This window comes from Lactuca virosa, chromosome 1, assembly GCF_052849685.1.
Source record: "Lactuca virosa cultivar CGN04683 chromosome 1, Lactuca_virosa_CGN04683_v6, whole genome shotgun sequence".
Lineage (NCBI taxonomy): Eukaryota > Viridiplantae > Streptophyta > Magnoliopsida > Asterales > Asteraceae > Lactuca > Lactuca virosa.
The window spans coordinates 167,368,973-167,393,261 of record NC_136426.1 but is presented as its reverse complement, the minus strand read 5'-3'; the positions used below and the strand labels follow the sequence as shown (position 1 = coordinate 167,393,261).

The 24,289-nt window shown below is 34.4% G+C and overlaps 1 protein-coding gene across 1 annotated transcript; it reads right to left on the bottom strand.

Moving 5' to 3' along the window:
- Positions 1–21,779: 21,779 nt before the first annotated feature.
- On the bottom strand, positions 21,780–22,775 carry LOC145123631 (receptor-like protein kinase ANXUR2). The gene has a single exon (XM_079058837.1). The coding sequence runs from the start codon at positions 22,773–22,775 to the stop codon at positions 21,780–21,782; it is 996 nt and encodes a 331-aa protein (XP_078914963.1).
- Positions 22,776–24,289: the final 1,514 nt, after the last annotated feature.

Sequence of the window (24,289 nt, the reverse complement as noted above, 5' to 3'; positions counted from 1 at the left end):
GATTGGTATCAGAGCATTATTTATACTGAGCTAAGTATATCAAACAACATAAGATATACAAACTATAAATACAATGGCACTCAATCTGTCTGAAGTAACATTTTCATAATAATAACAAAGCCTAAACGGCGGAAATAGTTGTAGTGAATGGCAGGTTTGGGATGAATATAGTCTGATCAACTATATTTATCATGATTAAAACTGTGTAATACTATTTTAAGTATGGTTAATACTTATACATCATGGTCTTGATACATATAAGATATACAAACTATAAATACAATGGCACTCCGTTTAAGTTCTTTCTATGCTTCTTACCTCTATTATCGTATAGACATTATGGCAGGATTTTTCATTCCCAGAGACCCCTACTACCCTAATCAAGGAAACGGAGGGTGGATCGAGGAAGATCCGGAAGAAGATCCTCAAGAGATAGTAGAGGAATAGGAACCAATCGAAGACGAAGAAGAGGAAGAACCAATGGAAGATGAAGAAGAACATGATTCAGAATGTACAGACTCAGAGCCAGAAGTATATAACCCACCGCTGACTTTACAAAACCCCACAGCCAGACAGAATTTCCAATGTCCGATACCAGCATGGGGCGAAGATATACGAAGTTGGAGCCACCATCAAGGACAACGCCCTCCTTTCGGTATGAACAAAGGCTTCTACAACATCAGCAATGTAGGTTCAACTGACAGAGCCCTCCCTGTTATAGTACGCCGCATTTCTCGCCAGACTGATCAAGCACGGATATTGATCAACCGAATACTGGAAGTTAACGCTACCACCCAAGTCAACACAGTTAATCTTCATCGTTTGGATGGGGATCACGATCAAACCAAGAACCACACAGAACCACTTCAAGAAGAGATGATTGCTGCTCAAGCTGAAATTAGAGCACTTCGAGAGCATCAGGTTAGTCTAGAGAGGCGTTTGATGGGAACAGAAGACCATGCGGCAGAATCCAGTGCTCGGGGTGGTACCCGCCACAAGTAGTGTTTACACTACTCCCAAATTTTGATATAGACTAGGACTCAGATATGTGTACTACTTTTTATCTATATGCAAAACTCCACCCTACGATTAAGTGAATACACTACTCGTGGGTTGTAATGCTGTCAAAATTTTCCATTTCGTTGATATAATGTAGACCTTTATCAAGGTCAAATTTTCCTAAAAACAATGTAGAAAAATATATATCAATGAAATTGACAAGCATTTTATTTCAATGGGAATTACTATAAATTTCACAACTTTGTTATCACAAACTATCTACTAATGGTTATCTACGATTACTTAGTGTATATGTTATGGTTTTATGTAATTAAAATTTTGTCGATTTAGAAATGATGGGTCCGCATTATATTATGTTCCTCGTTTGGTTGTAAAGTCAAGTCGAAGCATGATACATATAAAAACTAATACGATTAGTTCTTTGACACTCGAATTGTATCTAATATCAAATACTTATCGTCTTTTTACTTTTAACTCTATGGCAGAAAGATGCCACCTCGAAGATACAATAGAAGGGTCAATGGCGCACCAACTCCACCACCGCCACTACCTCCACAATTTGATGTTGCTATGTTTCAAGCTGCGGTTATTGCCGCAGTAGCAATTGCTATGGCACAAATAAATACCAAAGGTTTACAGGGGACGAGAATTCGTACTACTTCCGCACAGGGAGAAAGCCAAGGACACCCAAGAGAGTGTTCTTATAAATATTTAACGAATGGGAAACCCAAATCCTTTAATGGAAGCGGGGGAGTCATTACCCTATTACAGTGGTTCGAGAAGACGGAATCGGTCTTCGAGATTCACGCGTGCCCATAAGTAGGGGTAGCAATTGTTGACACGACACAACAAAAATACACGAAACGAAACGAAATTGGGACGAAACTGAAATTCGAATTCGTGTTCGTGTTAAGTGTAAAAAACACGATGTCGTGTCGTGTCGTGTTCGTGTTTAAAATTCGACACGAAATTGACACGATTAGCATTTATTTGTCGTGTTTTTCGTGTTTGTCGTGTTTTTCGTGTTCTGTATGATTAAATATTAATTAAATAAACTAATTTTTTTTATTATGTTATCTTTGTCGCGTAGTGTCGTGTTTGTCGTTTTTTAATCGGTTCGTTTTCGTGTTAGTTAAAAAAACGACGTCGTGTCATGTCGTGTTCGTGTTACATAAAACCTTGTCGTGTCGTGTCGTGTCAGACAAAAACACGACACCATGGCCCAATTTGCCACCCTTACCCATAAGGAAGCAAAGTAAAGTTTGCTGCCTGTACTTTCTCTGATAGGGCACTTACATGGTGGAATAGCCATGTTAAATCACTAACTCTCACAGTGGCAAACTCACTGAGTTGGGAAGATTTAAAAGTCATGATGTTAGCTGAATATTACCTGAGAGGTGAGGTACAAAAACTAGAACAAGAGCTCTAGAGTCTTACCATGAAAAACTCCGACATTACAACTTACGCTGCCAGGTTTAGCAATCTAGCAGTGTTATGTTCCGGGATGGTCACCCCGGAAAGTAATAAAGTGGAACGGTATATTCGTGGCTCTGTGGGCCTTCGGGCTTGTTTCATGGTTGGGCTTCGGTTTTGTGTTGGGCTTTTTGGTCAGAGGAATTAGAGAGTTTTGGGACTTTTGAAAATGCCTAGTTGGGCCAAGATTTTGTATTGGGCCTTGGTGGGCCAATGGTTTTGGACTTTAGTAGGCCTAATGGGCTTGGACCTTTGGGCATCGAAGAATTATTTTTGGACCAGGAATTGTTGGGCTTTTGGGTAAGGCCCATATGGGGTATGGCCTAATTTGGAAAATTAGGCCGTTAATGGGCTTTTATGGATCTTATAGTTTTGGGCCAGGGGTAAAATAGTCATTTTACCCCAAGTTCGGTTTAAGGATCATGGTTTGGAATTCAGTTGCTAATTGGATGTTGTTTTGGTAATTGTTAGTCTGGGAAATCGTTAGGGTAGGAGTTAGGGATTTCGTGCAGTGAGCTTCGGCAATCGAGGTGAGTTTCCTCACTATTGTTTGGGTCGAAGTCACCAATGTCGGCCCATTTGGCTTATGTATTATAGGAATACCCGGGGGTTAGCAATTGGCATTATATATGAAAGTTCAGGAGGCAGCTCCTGGCACAATGTATGCAAGATCGGAGTCTGAACTCTGGCAAGTAATTAGTTAAGTAATATTGTTTGTATGTTAGTTGTCTTTGTGATGTTTGCATGGAAGACCGGGAGGTGGCTCTTGGCACTTGTCTGTAAGACCCAGGGTTATGGCCCCCGGCCTGACAAGAAAGACCATGAGGTGGCTCGTGGCATAATGGCAAGACTATATGCGACACATAGTACCTTTATTGTTTTTGATATATGATTGACACGTATGGATCGCGGTTATGTGTGGCATGTATGGATCGTTTGATATGTATGTTATGTGGTATATGGGTAACTCACTAATCATTGTGCTTACGGATTTTAGTTTTGGTTTCAGGTACTCCAGTTTTTAAATGAAAGGGGCTCGGGACAATCGCAGTGCATACATCCGTGATTTCCGCAAAATGTGATCTATGAGATTAGACGCTAATAATTGTTTAATTGAAATGCTTTTCAATGTCTAGAACAAAGTTATTAAAGTGTTTTTACTATACAAAAAATGAAATTTTTAACTTGGATTTTTGGTCGTTCCAGTAATCATAAAAAACAAAGATATATGAAAAAGGAAAAAAGAGAAGGGTAAAAAAGTCATTTTGCTAAATTTAATGATAGTTTTTGCCGTCGTGTATTTGAGAGACCTTTTATGTAATATCGAAAAAACACAAGGACCAAGTTTGTCTATTTTATTGAAATTATTGAATATGTGTGCCTAATACACCATACAACGGGGATATTTTTGTAATTTTCTATTAAAAAAATTATGTTGCTTCTTGAATTAATTTAAAAATATAGGTATAAGAATTAAATAAGTGATGAGACCCATTAAATAACCCTTTTAGAAGTGTATAGATAATAACAAGCATTTTGTAAGTGTACGTGTTATATGTTTGTGATATGACATGACAAAGGGTTAATTATAGAAATTATTATATTGTCTTTTTTGGATATCCCTAGAATATTTAATTTTTCTAAAAAAGAACTTAGTTTTTGAAGAATTTTATTAATGATATATTGGGTTAATATCATAATATATTTTATATTATGCTTTTTTTTGGGATTATACATTAACTTCACTTCTTTCTTAAAAAAAAACCTTATATTTTTTATTTTTTACCCAATAAACTCTTAACTTTTTTTCTTTTCTGAAAACATTCAACCTTTTAACTTTTTCCTAAAAAAATGTCAACTTTTTATTCTTTTTCCGAAAAAACCCTCATATTTGACAAGTTTTTTCGAAAAAAAAATTGTTAAAAAAATCAAATTGTAAAAAATGAAAAAACATACAAAGTCTTTTTAAAGAAAAAACAAGTTGAGATTTAATATGAAAAATAAAACACAATATGCAATGTAATTTTTCCTTAATGAATACCTTTCTTTTGGACTAAAATGAATGTTTAATCCAAAAAGAAAGGTATAAGAAAAAAATACATTTAATCCATTAAGGAAAAAATACATTTAATCCAAAAGAAAGGTATTCATTAAGGAAAAAATGAATGTTTAATCCAAAAAGAGAAGCAAAACATAGGGTCTTTTACATAATTTATCTAGAGTGTTATCCTAGTTGGATAGCCACGTCAAAGTATTACAAACACATCACCATGAAACCTACTAAAATGTATATTTCAAAAAGTTTGCCATAAGCCAAGCTCTTTAATGGAAAAAAAATATTTGAGGTCTTATCCACGAAAACAGAAGGTTTTTTTAGATAATTAAACCCTTGACAAATGATAGCGTGACAATAAAAATCTACACAACTCTTTCTCATAATACACATGCGGAGATTAGCCAACGAAATCATAAAATACAATGGCCATTTTCGGCGCCTCTTGCGTGACACAGTTATGGAATTCACTTCTTCCGGCTTCTTTCACTTGGGCAACATACTATCAAAAGACTTGTGGCCTAATCTAAATTGTAGCATTTCACTCGGAATTTCATTTTTGACTTGCCACCTTTGGAAACAAATTAAAACTTTCCCTTTTTCGGCTAACCATCTTTCAAATGTTGGCCCTCGAGGACCGGTCAGGTTGGAAAAAATTAGCCTAATTAGCCACATCTGAAACATACCCTCTCTTTTCAGCGAACCTATTAGTTACCCTCCTCAATTTGTAGCTCCACGATGAGGTCCTCCACACTCATTTCCTTTCTCTTATGTTTCAAATATTTCTTGAAATCTACCCAAGTAGGAGGCAATTTTTCAATAATTGCAGCTACTTGAAAAGTCTCGCTCAATGTCATTTCCTCGGCATGGATTTCATGAATGATTATCTGAAGTTCTTGCACCTGATCCACAACTGTTTTAGAATCCACCATTTTGTACTCTAGAAAACATGCAACAACATCGACATCCTCTGTATTGTACTCGCGCTCCAAAGATTCCCATAATTCTTTTGCTGTTTTAGTGGTAGTATACTTGTTTGACAATGCTTCCACTAAGCAATTCAATACATAATTGCGACACAGCAAATCTGAGTTCTTCCAACCATCAATGATAGCCTGTGCTTGAATGTCCCCTACTTGGGCATTCAAGTTGGGTGGATCCTTTGTCAGAAATCCATCTAAGTTAAGTGTTGTCAAGTAGCAAATCATTTCCTGTTGCCAACTCTTGAAATCCAAACCATTGAATTTCTCGGGTTTGTGCGGAGGCACCAACACATTATGTGCTAAAGGAGGAACAAGTTCATTTGTTGCAGAAGCAATCGCTCTGTTGATGGAAGATGTGTTTTCCATCTGAAACGAATTTTTTAATTAGTGTGGTATCTATAAAAGTTATTAGAAAACCGTTTCTTAAAATAATAATGCCTGATTGTGAGAACACCATAACTGGAAATGTTGATTAGAAACAGAAAACAAAACGATCCTGATTTCGAAATTCTGAAAACAATAACTGAAAATTCAGAAAAGAGAAAATTTTCTGTTAATGTTCTAAACACCAGAAACATAAAATTAGTTGGTTTCTGAAAATCTTGGAAATTCATCATATTGGAAATTATCCAGTTTAACGAGTTGGAAAAAAAGGATTGTTCCAAAAAACAGCGGCAAGCCAGAAGCAAACTAACAAAATGTATCCAAATTTAAACAGAGAAACGTGTATCACTTTTCAACAGTTCATTCCTTGAAATGAAAACCATTTCCTAAGAATATGAGTACTTACTTGGTATTCCAATGCTTTCTTAATTTGCAGTAACACCTCACTAGTTGTTGGTCGTTGTTCTCTTTCATCATGTAAGCATTGATAGGCGATCATTTGAAATGTAGACAATGATTTTGGAACAATTTGTTGCTTTATGCCTTCAAACAACATCTCGTCAAGTTTTCCCATTTTATAGTGGACTCTAATCAAATCGGCTAGAGATTGTCCAGGATCGCCATTTTTGTATTCATGCACCAATCTCCCACACAAGATCTCGAATAAAACCACACCAAATGAGTATATATCAGATTCTTTTGTTAAGAAACCGATCTCAACGTACAGTGGGTCACAATAGCCGAGTGTACCATAAGTATTATTTTCGATGACAAAGTCCATATCCTTATTCATTGGACTTATAAAGGACATCCCAAAATCAGTAATTTTTGCTTTCCAATTGTCATCTAGTAGAATGTTTGAACTTTTTATGTCCCTATGTATCACCACCACCTCTTGTGTTACACCACCTCCATGAAGGACATCCAACCCGCTTGCAATATCAATGCATATCTCAAGTCGTTTAATCCATGAAAGACCATTGTCTGACAAGTACTTATCAAGACTTCCTCTAGACGCCTACTCATAAACAATGATGCTTTCACCAATTTCTTTGCAATATCCTACAAGACCGATGATATTCTCGTGTTTATACTCAAAAAGAATATGCAGCTCCAACAAAAATTCTTGTTCTCCCTGACCGAACAGTCTGTCCAGCCGCTTTGCAGCAATGACATTACATCCATTAGCGTGTGTAACTTGTCCTTTGTAGACATTCCCAAATCCACCCCTACCAATCAAGTGGTCATCACTGAAGTTTTGTGTGGCTGATATTATCTCCTCGAGTGAAATTTTGATACTGTCTTTGATGTTTTCCTGTGAATTAAAAACACTCGATTAACTTGAAAATTCAAAAATAAGCTGAAATTTTTATCTCAAGTTACTTGGTTATCAACTTTATGGTAATATATTAAAAAATGAGGTTAAATTAAAGTATGTAGAAAAGTTACGATGATGAAATGAATTCAAAATGATAAAAAATAAATAAATAAAAAATATACACATAAATAGTAATATTGAATCCTAAATTTGAAATTGTTGACGGTTCCTAATCGTATACTATATAAGGAAATCTCCAACTCAATGCTATAGAAAAAGTGAGAAATTAAATATATTATTCCTACTTATCTTCATACCCATTTAAAATGTTGACACGTGTCATATTTGGATAATATTAATGATATTGTAGTACACTTGTTTTAAATGTTGTATCTTTTCTTCCTATTTATCTTCCAACCTATTTAAAATGTTAACTGTATTATAGACTTTTTTTTTATTATTTTTTTTCTGTCGAATTTTGTCAAAACGTGTTATTCATAATCGTACTTTGTAAGAATTAAATATATACTAGTTGTGTGGCTCGTATGTTATACGAGTTGAATAAAACAAAAAATTAAATATAAAGGTTTAAAAAAAAATTATTTAAATTTGAAATTTTAGATTTAAAATTTAAATTTAAAAGGAAACATATTAAATAATATATGAGTAGTAATATTGTAACTTATTAGTTATTTTCAATTAAGGCAATTATTAATTGAGGTGTAAATATGATGTGTTAATTAAAAAAAGATAAAAAAAAATGACAAAATGACAAATGGAAAAACATTTATTCAAAAATACCAAAAAATGACATGTGTCAAAGTTAATGAAAAGTGACATGTGGCAAAATTATTTTCATTTATTAGGGAGGATATATATATATATATATATATATATATATATATATATATATATATATATATATATATATATATATATAGTAGATGTGTGCCCGCGCAAAGCAGCGGTGATAAATACTTTTTTGGGCGAATAGTTTTCTTACGGGAAAATAATTACTAGATTTTGTTATTAGTTATTATGTAATAAGAAAAATTATCATTTTTAATTAAAATATTTACCTTTAAAACTTATATTTATATTGTATGTTAATACATTTGATGTAAATTAATTATTATCGGCATCTAGTTTAAGAAATGTAAATTAACTTATATTGATGGATTTAATATTTTAAAATTGTTATTTTGCTCCAAATTAATTTTTTAATAACCTTCCTTAATTCACGTCTTTAAAGTTTTGCCAGGTATTAATAGTTTTGTTATGCATAATTGATTTGTACAAAAAGTTTTGTAATTTGTACCTCTTAAAACTCAAGATATGACTAATATGCTTTATATATAGTATAAGATATATATAAGGGAGTGTTCAAATGAGAACAATTATGAAATCGAGAACGCGAGAACAAATTTGGGCCACATATTTCGAATCTGCCGTTTAGAGACTCCAACGTAGGGGTAAGCATTTGGACTGAAAGAGATCGGGCCGGACCAAAGCTATTAAGGTCGGTCCAAGTCTGGTATTCTGGTTCTTATACCTGTTGGACCGGTACAACATTAAGTGATATGGTACAACTCGTTAACATCCTATCGAAAGCTAGTTTATCTATTACGACGGTAGAACCGGCTCTTGGGCCAGACTGGTTTGTAGAACTTGGTGGACCTTGGACCAGACCTGTTCAGGATGTTCTAGGTCTGGTCTAGGTCCAGTTCCCAATCCAGTCCAAAGATCCAAATGCTCACCCCTACTCCAGCGTACCAGGACGATGGAAAAGATAATATTCCTATATGAATAAGTATATACTTATTCATATATGAATAAGTAATTTCATATATCAAAAGCTATGTGTCTATACATAAGTGATTGTTCATATATAAATATGAAGGTTGGTGGCGGAGGTGGTGACGTTGCCAAGGGTAGCGGTGACGATAACAATTGTGGTATAGGTGGTGCTTCTAGTAGCAGGGATGGTCGTAGCAGTGATGGAGGTGATGGTGATGGTTAGGGTGGCATAGATGGTGGTGTTGGAACAAAATCTCCTTTCTATTTTATATCACAATCAAAATATGTCATATTTCATTAATGACCATATCTTTTATATGTTCATTCAAAATTGTGATATATTTTTACAAGGCCTCAAATAGCAAATACTCACCTTTGATATATATATATATATATATATATATATATATATATATATATATATATATATATATATATATATATATATATATGGGATAGGAATATACATTACAGCCACATCTAAGCATAGTTACTAAACAACTAAAATATTTCGTTTTAACTTAGTAATTATACTCGGTCTGGCTTTCCACTTGGTAGATATATCGTCCCCGATAACATTTCTTTCCTCCAATGTCGTTTTATCATCTTTGTTTTCTTTCCTTCATTATCGTTTATTACTTCATCTCAGTGAATATTATTGTTTTCTACCGTCACGAAGGTCGAAGATAATCAATGTTCTTGCTTCCTTATCAAAACTATTGCGTCGATCATGAATCTAAATCTTGAAGTGTTAATCGAGAATCCCCTAATCGTAATCTTTATATAGTAAAACAACGTATTTTCATTAGGTTGTAGTACCTAAGTTTAGGTGGGGCTGTAATGTATATTCACTTTTTCCTATATATATATATATATACATATATATATATATATATATATATATATATATATATATGTATGTATGTATGTATGTATGTATGTATGTATGTATCGGTTATTAATTTATAATAAGTTAGTGATGAAAAAGTACTTATTAATGATGAAATTATACTAACCGGTGAGAAAATTGGGAAATGAAATTGTTTGCTGAATTTTTGTTATGAAAATGTACAACAGGTGAGAAAAAATAACAGTGGTGATAAAATTTATGAAGGATTCGTGTCTAAACTGATTAGATATAACTTACTTGTAAAGATAATGATTCTTCAAAGTTTCTTGACAATGACTTCCGCTGTTGGACGCTCAACTTGAGTTTCTGCCACACACTGGTAGGCAATTTTTGAAAATGCATCTAAGGAATCTGGATCTGGTCCTTTATTTGGATTGAAAATGTTTTCATGAGTTTCTTCCAATAACCCTTTTATTTTTATAAAATAATGACTTGGTTATAGTTTTCCTCAAATTAATGATCTGTTAAAATTTTGTTTTGTTTCGAACAGAAAAATTATAGGTAAAGTTATATGTCAAGTATTTAATCTTTTTGCACTAGACGTTGATCAGAAACTACGGCCTAGTCGGGGACTAATCGGAGACTATCGTCTACTCATATAAAATAATGACAGTGGAATTCACTAATTCTCTTTTTCTTAATCTCTTCTTTTGATTTTGATACTTTTTCATCTAGTAAATAGAAAGATGGACAGGAAGAAAAGATAAAAGAACATTTGATTTCTCTTTTAATATTAAGAAAAAGTTACACAACTAACCATTGTAGTTTTTCAGAATTCGCATGGTATTTTGTTTTCAATTTTTATGTGATTGGTCTTTTATCCATGTAAAAAGTAAAAATAATTTTTAACCCTTTTATTTTCATTTTTATATTATTTTATATCTTTAAATTATTTTTAATTTAAAACAAAAGAAATAAGATAGACTCACCAACCCTACCTACCTATTCACCCTCTTCCCTCTCACATGAAATTCTTTTAAACCTTCATCCCCCTTTCTCATCCTCTTCTTTCTATTCTTAGTTGGAGAACAAACACTGATGAGGACATTGTGGGAAATCACACCGCCATTAGCGGTCTTCGGTGAAAAGTTTTATCATCACCGGTATTAGTCTTTTTTCTTGGAAACCACCACTGCTTCTTTTAAGGTTACGGTGCATGTTGAATATGGTGGTCTTGTTTGAATGTGTGGACTGAAGGAGGTGGTGGCATTGGCGATGGTTAACGATAGTGGTGGCAGTGACTGAATGTGGTGGTGTAGGTTGAAGGTGGCAGCCAAAGGTGATCGAGGCGATGAATGGATGTGGCGGCCAATAGAAATAAGATTGACCCCACCACCTCCGCCTACATACTCACCCTCTTCCCTCTCACATTAAATTCTTTTAAACCTCTTCTTTCTATTCTTAATTGGAGAACAACCACAGATGAGGACATCATGGGAAATCACACCGCCATTAGCGGCCTTCGGTGAAAATGTTTATCATCACATGTATTAATCTTCTTTCTCCGAAACCACCAATACTTCTTTTAAGGTTATGGTGCATGCTGAATATGGTGGTCTAGTTTAAAGGCGTGGATTGAAGGAGGCAGTGGCATTGGCGATGGTTGAAGATAGTGGTGGCAGTGGCTGAATGTGGTGGTGTAGGTTAAAGGTGGCGGCCAAAGGTGATCAAGGCGATGGATGGAGGTGGTGATGAGTGCATGGTGGAGATGAAGGTGGTAGTTGGTTCTTTAGAGAGAAAGAAAGGGAAAGTTGTAATTTTTTACAGAGAGAAAGAGGAAGGAGGTTGCGGATTTTAGGGTTATGGTGAGTCGGGGTTATTTTTATTAAAAAACCATTCTTTTAATTTTGAAAAAAAAAAAAATAATTACTAAAAAAATCAAGTTAGTGTAAAAACGGTAATTCTAGATTTAATAGTTGTCCTCACTATGCGATTTCTAACAAACCACAAGGAGCCATGTAATTTTTCTAGTATTTAATTTTATGCAACCTTATTATTTTAACAAATATAGTATTGTTTTAATAGTTAGTTATAGTTTTGGCCCATGTGGTATATATCTTTTTACATGTTTGATCCTAGTTTTAAAAACTGGACACCACATAGCCTTATGATTGGAAAGCCCATCATTTTCGGTCCTCTAAGCTAACATTGTTGAAATTTCTATTAACTTTAATGTAAAATGACTTTTTTCCTTCAGACAAAAATTGATAAAAGTCCTTAACTTTAGGAACCATTTATGAAAATACATTGAAATTTGAGATAAAAGTAGACGTCGTCATGTGTTCTCTTAAAAGCTTTAGACGATGCCCCACGCTTCCTTGTTGTTGACGACTTAAATCTAAATCTGTAACACTCGTATCCTCATATCCTCAGGTATAATTCTTTAAAGCTTAAATTGTTATTTTTGCATTTTTATGTCCTACGTTGAGCGTAGGATAGTCCCCTACGATTAGTGTAGGTGGAAGATAACATGCGGGGGTTTAATCACTTACACTGAGCGTAGGTTGAGTTATGCTTAGCGTAGGTGCGCTGCACCAAAACCTTAATTCATGGAGTTGTAAGCCTTGTTTAAAGGCTCTAACTCCTTGAGGCCCTCTCAATGCTCAACATCCACCCTCTTAATCAGTCATCTCAAAAACCTAGCCACCTTGTGAGAGTTTTGAGGCCTTAGAGTGTTGTTCTGTGCTTCTTTGAAGGAGGAGTTCATTGTAGAAGCACATGGGAGCTCCAAGCTTTATAGATCCAATTTTTTCATCTCATAATTCACCTCCAGAAGGTATAAAGTTTCTATCTTGGTGTTCTTTCATGCTAGATCTAGTTTGGTCATGAGTTTATATGTTTTTTGTCCCATAATCTTGGTCTTTAAGAGTATGAGTTACTCCAGGACATTTGGATGCCATTTCCAGATGTTGTTGGGGTTGTTTAGTCATAAAAATGATATATTTGTCACTCTTATCCATCCATGCATAAGTTCTTGAGCATTAGAGTACTTTATGGACTTAGGGTTTTGTTTTATTGCTCTTTGTTGGCATGCAAATGGATAAAGACAGAGATTTTATCCTTTAGCACATTCACTTAGTCCACATCTGAAAGTTTGAGGAAGTAACTTTCTATATTAAGAGCTTAATGGCGTTTTTGGAAATAAGATGGCTACGCTGAGCGTAGATTTCTCTACGCTAAGTGTAGCGTAGTTTTGGCCCGTTTTTCACATCAAGCTATGCGCTAAGCGTAGAGAAGCATGTACGCTGAGTGTAGGTTAACTGAGGGTTGACTGTTGAATTTTTGACCAGTTTAACTTTTGGTCAATTGGGATGAGTCATAGTCTTGGAAGGGCAAAATGTTCTTTTGTCCCATGGAGGTTCAGCTATGAACCAAGACCCTTTGAGTGTTAGCTTTTACTTTAATTGTTAATTAGGGTTTTATTGTGGATATGTTTAGTGTGAGGAGTTGTAGTATCACCATCTCAGGTGTGTGATTGTCTTGTTTGCATATTGAGGTGAGTCTTCTCACTATACTATATAGGTTTCTCGATTGTCTTTGTGACTCTTGCATGAAAGACTATGGTTGGATCACATCACCTGTATGAAAGAATGTGGTTGGATCACAAAACTTGTATGTAAGACTGTGGTTGGATCACAACACTTACATGTAAGACTGTGGTTGGATCACAACACTTATTGTCTTTATGACTTGCACAGAAGACTATGGTTGGATCATGGTAGAAAGGTTATGAATGGCTGTAACTATAAGTGAATGTAAGACTATGGTTGGATCATACCACTGATATATATATATATATATATATATATATATATATATATATATATATATATATATATATATATCTTCTCTTCTAATAAAACAGTACATTAGCTGCCACGTGTCAATACTTCCGCTCCCCTCCAGCTTATTTTCCCGCTTCTTTTACCTAAGTGATTTTCTGATTATACCCTTCCGTGATTGGTAAATGCCATTAAACCGTCCTGTTGCTTCCATATTTGATAATGTGTTTAAAATCAATTTGATTTTGAAATCCCTTATAATCAGCCGAAAGATTAGTATAGTAAATATTCAAACATCACAATTCAATACGAAAATCACGTATCCTTAAAATCAGCTGCATAATCAAATCGATTTCCTTCTGTACTCGCTACAACCATCTCTCTCGAAACTACCTCACCACCACCACTAATCAACCCTCTCTGAAAATCCTAGATGCCTTCTCTTCACCGTTTTCTTTACCTTCTTTCTGCTTTTTATCTTTCTCAGAGAAAATGTAGTAAGGCTCTCATCACCACCACCCTAGACGTCGTCATTCCTTCTTTAAAATGAGGATTTCATTCAATTTGATATCCTTTAGTGTCTAAATCTCGTCAAACTTCATCCCTGGTTATTCATGGTAACTTCATCTTCTTCACTCATCCAACCATCTTTTTCTATATTCGTTTCTTCTTCACACATCCACCTTCTGCTTAACTTCGACTTCTGGTTCTCATTTATTCATTTTTAATCGATTGTTACTGATTTCTTTTTTACTAATTTGTGCCCTAATCTTCCAATATGTTGATGTAATAATTTACACTGTTCTAATCAGTGGGTATTGTAGTGCTGGTGAGATCAATAAAGCATTCAATGTGTTCGATAAAATGTATGTAGCACCTGACATCGTAACATACAACACAATTTTGTTTTTTTGTGTGTCAAAAGCAGGACAAAAGCCAAACAAAGAGGACGAACCTCCTTCTCCATCGCCATCACCATCACCATCACCATCATCGGCTTCTGTTTTTTCTCCCGTCTATCACACACACATACACACTCGACAGGTTCGTACCTCGACTTCCCTTTCTCTATTGCCACCACCACTACTCTCCTTCCCCACCCATGTTTTCCTTCTCTGCTACTCGCTTCGTCTCTCTTCCGGTCGATTAAGAATAAGTGAGTTACAATGTATGTTTTTTTTTTCTCATTTTTGAGTTTTAGTTTCAAGGTTTTAAGTTATTGCTTTTATTTTTTGTCTTCTTTGATTACATGTATTAAAAAATTAGGTAAGATTTTTCCCCTTTGATTTCTTCTCTCTAAACCCTTTGATTTCTTCCACGTTTTTTTTCAAATAGTTAGACTAGAATGCTGAAGGTTAAAGTGTTATGAACATGAAATGAAAATGAACAGATACCATACAATGAAGACAATTCAAGGTGACTACATCAGTTTTCAACCATAAGCTACAAAAGTAGTAAAGTATGTTTTTTCTCTGGTGTTCTTATGTGAATTTGGAAATTACCTTTAATGGATTAAACATTTCTCTTTTAAGTTTCTATTTTCCTTGATGTTGGTACACAACACTTAAGATTGGTTGTTGTGATTGTAAGCTTATGCAAGCCATCTGTTTGATAAATATCGAATTTTTGCTTTGAGTACTTCAATTTTTTTGGAAAATTAAGAGAATCTTTTTTTTTTTGAATTATATAGTATAGAACCCAAGTGGATTGGAGAAGCGTTGCTTGAAATATGAATGTTTTGAATTGTTTCTTTCAAATTAATTTTGTTTATTCGATCATTGTGTTGGAGGCATAGTAAATCTCATGTAGTATTCCAACTTTTTTACAAAATAAATCACATGGAGGTTAGATTATTTTAATGTTTTTTTTCTTTTCAACTTTTTTTTTCTTACGAACTCACTATACGAATCAGGAAGTGACTGAAGAACCCAGTCAACAGCCAACATCTCTGAGATATCGACACCCAACATCCTTAACCTATCAATGCGTGACTTCATCTCTAAGACGTGTGCACACACAGGTTTCTCGTCTTCATGCTTACTTGCCAATAGGGATTGAGTGAGCTTGAATTTTTCAAGCCTTTGAACTTGTGGGTCAGGGAGAACAATTGGAGGAGGTGGAGGAAGTGAAGCATGACTCTCATTTCCTTGATCGTATCTTGGAACGCCATCTTCATTTGGAAAGCTTGTTCCAATGGATTTGGGAAGACTATTGTTAGATTCAGACATCTACAAAACGGGAGAAAATTCAAGTTAAGTTGATTAGAATCCTTGATGTAACACCCAAAGGAAACATCAAGGCTAGGATCCAACACAATACTCTACAACCTAGAAGAGGGATGCCGTAATCTAGTTGCAGAATATTTGAAGGTAGGTAAATGACGATTTACCAATTTCCACCATGAAAAACGAAAAAGAAATTTAATTTTTAAATGAATTGAAACTCCTAGATCTTTTGAGATTCATTGAACTTTTCAATGGCGTGTTTAATCTCGATTATGCCCTTCAGGTTTGCGACTGGGATGCCGAGGATCACAAACAAGGTGTGAATAACCATACGAATCACGTGGTGCACCCAATGCTACTATCACCTAATCAATGTGCCGGTTAGCCACACACGCTCCATTGATCTATGATAAACATCGAGCCACCCTTCGCCACCAATGTCAATCCCAAATTAGTGTGCCGGTTAACCACACACGCTCCACTAACGTTTGACAAGGGTAAGAAGTGTAATTTCATGGATTAGCATACAATTTCACATTTTGCCTAAAGTAACTAGAATTTGGAAATTTGTAAAAGCATGTAGTTACTTTGTACTTCATTATACTTATAATGGAAGGTTTCGTCCTATCCTACCCGTTCGGCTAACGACCCTCTACTAGTCAAGAGTGCGGTGGGTAAGAGTGGATACCCATTCAATCGCCATTTTATAGGCAACTTCCTTAAACACCCCTTATAGACCAGCTTCGTGAATGAGGCCTACTAACGGTAAGACTGACTGTTTACTTATAATATTAGACTTTTAATGTCATATATACATAGTATAGGGTGTATTTTAAACTTTTAAAATACTATGTGGTCTAATTTAATTAATTATACTTTTAATTTAATTAAATATAAACCAAAACTTTATGGATTTATTAACTCTCTTTTAATTATACACTTTAATTAATTAACAAAACCATAACAGTGTAATTTGAACTTTTCAAAAAATACGAGGGTTTTAGAATTTAACATTTCAAAATTAAACTTTTAATCAACTTTTAAATTCCAAAATTTGAGGGCAAGTTTTGAAACTTTTCAAAACATTAGGGTTTAGAATTTAAATATTTCAAAATTAAACTTTTAATCAAAAAATTTAAATTCCAAAACTTGAGGGCAAGTTTTGAAACTTTTCAAAACATTAGGGTTTAACTATTTAAATTTCAAAAAACAAAACTTTTAAGTTCAAATTTAAACTATAAAACCTAAAGGGGAATATTGAAACTTTTTCATAAGATAATTCAAATCTAAATTACAATAATCAATCTTTATCTAATAAAACTAAAGATTATCTAAATTTTGACAATTATCTTCTATTTTGGCAAGGATAATCACCCAATATTGATAAAATTCGGATTTTATTGACAAAAAAACATTTTAGGTAATTATCCACAGCCAAAACAGGTCAAAATCCCGAAATCTGCTCCATCTGCGACTCTGACTCGTCGAGTCTAGCTTGGACTCGTCGAGTTCACTATGGACTCGGCGAGTCCAACCCCCAGAATCCAAAAAATTTCGATTTTAAGCATGAATAATCAACTATAGCATCAAATACATCAAACAAACAGCCCTAGGCTCTGATACCACTGATGGGTTTTGAGCAATACATCAGTCCTATGGTGTACATGCAAACCCTAATAGCTTTGGATCTAGTTTGTCTAAAGAACATGCAATTGATTATCCAAAGCCATAAACCCTAGATCTAATAAACTATAACTGAAATTAGGGTTTAGATCTTACCTTTGATTGTTATATAGCAATAACAATCAATCCTTGGCTTCAGAAAGCTTAGTGCCTCAAGTGTTGCACCTCTAATGGAGTCACAAACACCACTAAGCAACTTGGATGAAGAGGGAGGAGAGAGGAGTCACCAAAAACGGTTGGATACCCTAAAGGAACACTTAGCCACTTTTTGGGTCTCTAGGGTTCTTTAAATAGGTAGACAATTAGGGTTATCTAACAAGGAAACCCTAATTTGACTGCTTAAGCCCTAAGCAGCCCATGGACCCCTTCTGGAACATGCCTTGGACGATTTCTAATGGGCTTCCCCATAGAATTCGTCCAACCTATTATTCCAAGGTGATCCATAGCCCAATTGCAATTATCTTATAATTACAATTCCAGTCCCCTAAGTTTAATTAATCTCTTTTAGCCACAAAATTAATTCTTTATTAATTCTTGACTAATATTAATTAAACAATATGATTTCTCCTTTAATATATTATTCTCATAATATATTAATAAATCATAATTAAACCTTTCTCTCCTTAATTCATCCTACATATTACTATGGTGAAGGCAACCCAAAAGGACCATGCTCATAATCGGGTCAAGTACATACCAAAATAGTTATGGACTTAGACAGTAATCCAACAGTCTCCCACTTAGATAAGTCTAATAACTATTCTGCATAACTTCAGAACCTGATCAGCAATCGTAGCTTTCAAAAGCCGCTGTCAACTCTGATCTTATCAGATACGCGTGTCCTTTAGATAAGGGATTATATATTCCTCCATTCTCAAAATATCGTATAGACGCGAGACATGGATTTAAATCAATCTCTCTGTCTATGTATTGTTTCCCGACATCTGATTTATGACGACTGACAACAGACTACAATTGAACACATCAACTTAGTCCCGGCTTGGCCAAGCGCTTAGGGTGTCATCACTAAATCATCGAGAGGCCCACAGATATCGCTTTTATCCCACTTTGGGTAAAAGGAATGGATAAACTTCGACTCAAATGCTCGCTTGCATTTACTTATCGAATCACACACACCAATAAGTTTTATAACACCAAGTTACTGGTGCGTTTTCTTATCATCAATGTGCAACCGACCAGCAAATAACAACTCACACGTCTCAGTTTCAAGAATATACAATGTTATCGTCTCACTAATCACCCGTGATAAATCCATGAAGTGATTCAAGTGAGCGTGGGTTTAATCCAATACTTTAATCTTATTAAAGCACTCATGAACTCTGCAAAAAACTTGTGCTATGTCTAAACACTTTAGACAATCTACAGACAGATTCATAACAGTCTTGCTTCATACCTACTTCCAACGTATGACCGACTGTGGAGGTTCGAATAACCCAGTTATTCTGGAAGTCAAAACATGCAAAGTGAAACGCAATAATAATATTAATCCTATATAGCCCCAAAACTTTTGAGCGTAAATAAAAACACTTTTATTTAAACACCATATTGATTACTCATTATTCATTGCTTACTGTTTCATAAAATCAACTTATTACTCGAATTATAACCACAATTGTCCCATGCTCCAAGCATGCACACTTTAGGTTTCGTATGGTCCATACTTTGTAAAATTAGATCAATTGAAAAACTTTTCCAATGAAACTCATTTCACAATCCCTAATCCTTATCATTAGTGTAAGAATACAAGGTTCTTGCCACTATTATAATATGTTAGATTCTAACATTTTATGCAACGACCCTTTCGTAAAGTCATAGCACAAAAGTCACCAGGACTTGGCTAATGAAATTACTAAGTTCTTTATCAGAAATTGTTACAAAACAATTCTATAGATGTGATGTCTCTCTCTCAAAGTACATTCCTTTGAACATCCTTTTGCATAAAAGTTTCTAATCTACATAGATTCTTAATTTCCAACTCCCATTTATGGAAACATTTCCATATTTTCTATATGACAACTCATTCTTAAAAGCATCTTATCTATTCATAATAATGTCAATATAGTCCATCCAATACTATACTTCCAACTACTCACAAGCGACAAATCCTCAGTGAACCTCAGATCGTCCTTTGATAGTTGTTTAATTATTTTAGTCGAAACCGATTGTAGTTCCTTTTTCCCTCTTAATGCCCTAGGGCATTTGGAAAATTTTAGAATGGTCAAATATTATAGCATATACGATCGATCCTATACCCGAAGCGTATTGGACACGATGCATAATGTCTCACATAAAGACGTGATACTTTATCATTCTTCTGCCATAATATTTTATGTGCCATGTTCCCACAATTCGAACTATGAAGAGGGATGCCGTAATCATAATCGAATTTTGAGAATGCACTATGTATCCTTGACTAAATTTATTAACATTTCTCGATCTTACCTCTAGAATTTTGAAACGAAGTATAATATTCTCTCTCTTAATTATAGCAAAACAACTTTTTAACCTTTGCAACTTTGCAAAGTGAATCTTTGTTTTCTATAATTAATATTGCTAACTTGCAATACTTACCATAATAATCATGCTCCCACTAACATGATGATTATTTTCTTACCAGCATAACACTTATGCTCCCACTAGCTTTGACATGTATTCAGAAAACAATTGAACTTCCAGAAAACAATGCTTATTGAATTCCTTATGTTCATATTTCTAATACCTAATACTTTGATAAGCCTTTATCAAAGCTTTTTAAGCTCATACATCTTTGCCTTAGATAGCTCACATGTGTATCTAAACAATTCAGAATTTATGTTACTAAATCCCAAATGTTCAGACTAATTGCCAAATCTCACAATTCGAACTATGAAGAGGGATGTCGTAATCATAATCGAATTTGAGAATACAATTTTCACAATTGCTATCTTCTTAAAATCTCTCTTAGTAAAAGCATTTCCTCACAATCTAAATGAGCACAAATCTAAAAGTTAAATGACCAAACCAAAAGTTAAGTGACTAAATGAGCATAAAGCCAGAAGTTTGATGACCATTTAAAACTTAAAAAGAGTTAAGTGACCAAATGAGCACAAAACCAAAAGTTAAGTGACCAAAAATGACCTAAACCCCATAAACTAAGTAAACTACAATATTAAAATATCATATTTTACTTCTATATATAAAATTATGACTTTAACTTTTTAACATATTATAGTTAACTTATTAGTTTAAATATGTTGTCTTATGTGAGCAACTGTCATTTGAAAGTCATAAGTTTTGTATAATTTATGATTTTATGCAAAATAGTTAAATTATTAATTTTAATAAAATATTAAAATGGTTAACTTAAATAAAAAATTCAGTTAAAATTGAAAAAAAATAAAAAGACTATTTTATAAATAGTTAAAGTTATTAATTACGGTGTTAAATCTAAACTATAATCCTAAATTAACAAAAAAAATCATGAAACTGTTTTTTATAATCATTAAGAATTTTCAAATAAGTAGCTTGAAAATAACTTACAATAAGAATAGTTAAAAATAATATTATATAACAAAATTATATATCTTTATAAACAAAAACAATGTTTGTTGTTTTAAATAATTAAAATTAAAGAAACTAACAATATTCATAAATAAATTATAAAAAGTTAAATTTCTAGAACCAAATTAAATAATCAATAGTTTCTAAATACGTTATTTTAAATAACTTATAACAACAATAGTTAAAAGTAACATTATATACAAAAAATATATTGTTACCTTTAAAAATAAAAACAATGTTTGATGTCTTAAATAATTATAATGATAGAAATAAAAATCTTAAGCAAATAAACTTTTTAAAATTAATTATCATAATAAAAACTATAAATATCATTAAACCATATAATATATTCAATTTTATTCATAAGTAAGCCGTAGGTAAAGGAAACTGAGACAATTGGTACTGCAGAATTTTAAAAGATTTCTACATTATCATATAATTGAAAACAAACAATGTTTATACCAACTTATTATAAGATTTATTATATAATAGCTAACAACAACGTCATTGATATATTTAAAAACATATATTTGTAAAGATTTCAAATATATTGTTGTATTCTGCGCAACGCGCTGGTATTCGCCTAGTAATTAATAACCCTGGGAGGTATAATGACATAAAGGAGAATGGGAAGAAGAAACAAAGAATTCTCTTACAGGATTTTCATGTTTCCATTGAGATTCCAACGCTTTCTCAAGTTTAATGACAATCTGATCTATGCTTGGGCGTTGTGATCTCTGTTCCTTCAAGCAGTAATATGTTGTTTGTGAAAAGATTTTGAATGATTGTGGGTCCATTTGTTTCCATAGATCCGGATCGATAAGATCATCTAGTTTTCCTAGTTCATAATGGGATTTGACCAATAGAGCTAATAGCCTACTATTCCCCTCCGCCATTACTGCTTTCTTTCCACAAAGTACTTCAACTAATACGACTCCTAAAGAATATACGTCCGACTTGTGGCTCACACTTCCACTTAGAATAGATGTTGGGTCACAGTACCCCACTGTACCACAAGCGCTATCAAGGCAAAGACGGTGCCTTCGATAGGCTTTTTGATTTATGGAAACATGAAAACCACACAATTTTGCTTTCCAGTGGCCATCTAGTAGAATCGTGGAGCTCTTGATATCACGATGTATGATGCTAAAATCGCGTCCCTTACAATAATAAATGTAACTCAGTGCGTGGGCGACATCAACACATATCTGCAATCTTCGCATCAATGTGAGGGTTGGCTCTCTTAGAAATTTGTCCAGACTTCCGTTGACCTCAAGCTTTGTTATGATGTTCTTCTCAGCTCCATCATCACAGAAGCCGATAAGAGAGACCATATTTTCATGCTTGAGACAACAAAGCGTTGAAATCTGCTTCCAGAAGTCAGTGTCTCCTTGCCAGTTCGCACGATATAACCTGTGTGCGAAAATATCAATCACTTGTTCAGACCACAAGAGTTGTCCTTTGTAAGCGTTTCCAAATTCAGTTCTTTCAATGAAATTTGCTTCAGAAAAATTGCTGGTGGCGGATGCTATCTCTTCGAGAGGGATTTGTAAGTGAGCAAACTTTTTGTAGGAACATGAAGACATGATATTTGTGTTTATCAAGTAAAGACAAGAACGAAAAAAATGAGGGCGAATAAATGAATCGGAAAGGATACACACAAATATATGAGTTATGCTTGTATCTATATAATAATGTATATATTGAGTGCAACGTCAGCTTTAGAACGCTAGCAATAATTACTTTAGGTTACCTTTAATAATAGTACCTTCTGTTTGACCTTTTTAGCCCATGAATGTATTTCATTGATGATAAGTGGGCCATCAAGGATGTTTCGGTTCTCAACATATGCTGATTGGCGATGTACAATCAGCATATGTTGAGAACCGAAACATCCTTGATGGCCCACTTATCATCAATGAAATACATTCATGGGCTAAAAAGGTCAAACAGAAGTGTACTATTATTCAAGGTATATTTTGATAAGGCATGTGATTCGATTAATTGGGAATATTTGGACTCCGTTCTCTCACAAATGGGCTTCAAAGAGAAGTGGAGAACATGGATTCGTGGTTGTCTTTCATCCTCCCGAGCTTCGGTCATCGTAAATGGGTCCCCAACCAAAGAATTCAGCTTATCTACAGGTGTGCGTCAGAGAGACCCGCTCTCTCCATTTCTATTCATCATAGCCATGGAGGGGCTAAATGTAGCATTAAAATCAGTATGTAATCAAGGAATCTTTAATGGGATCAAAATCCCAAACGGCGGTCCTCTGATTTCACACTTATTCTATGCCGATGATGCGCTTTTCATCGGCGAATGGTCCAAGTCGAATATCACCAACCTAGGTAGAATCCTAAAGTGCTTTCACGCTTCCTCCGGGCTCAAAGTCAATTTCAATAAATTAAGGGTGTTTGGTATTGGCGCCTCCTCTAGGGAAACAAACAGGTGGGCGAATATTCTAGGGTGCGAGGTGGGGGTATTCCCTTTCAACTATTTGGGAGTACCAGTCGGAGCGAACATGAATCTGAAGAAGAACTGGAAACCCATAATCGATCGGTTCAATTCCAAACTTTCAATTTGGAAAGCAAAGACGCTCTCTTTTGGTGGTCGATTAACATTATTAAAAGCAGTTCTTGGTAGCCTTCCGACACATACTATCTCTCTCTTTTCAAAGCCCCGATGGGGGTGTTGGATGCTCTTGAAAAGATTAGACGCCGATTTCTATGGGGTGGAAGTGACACTAAATCCAAAATCCATTGGGCCTCATGGGACAAAGTTACAAATCCTATTGATAAGGGCGGATTGGGTGTAGGATCATTGCGTACATTAAACACTGCACTTATTGTCAAATGGTGGTGGAGACTGAGAGAAGATCAATCTGCTCTTTGGAATCAGGTCATTAACGGGTTACACAAACTTACCAGACGTGCTGCAGATCAATTGTCAAAGAAAGGAATTAGTGGTGTGTGGAACAACATCGCTGGGGTCACAACGAAATTCAAGAGAGCTGACTTGGACTACAACTGTATTATAAAAAAATTAGTCGGTTCGGGTAATTGCACCTTATTTTGGCACGACATTTGGTGGGGAGATGACA

What these genes read in the sequence shown, in the direction of transcription:
- LOC145123631 (XM_079058837.1), bottom strand. Translation starts at nt 22,775, where the DNA reads ATGTCTTCATGTTCCTACAAAAAGTTTGCTCACTTACAAATCCCTCTC.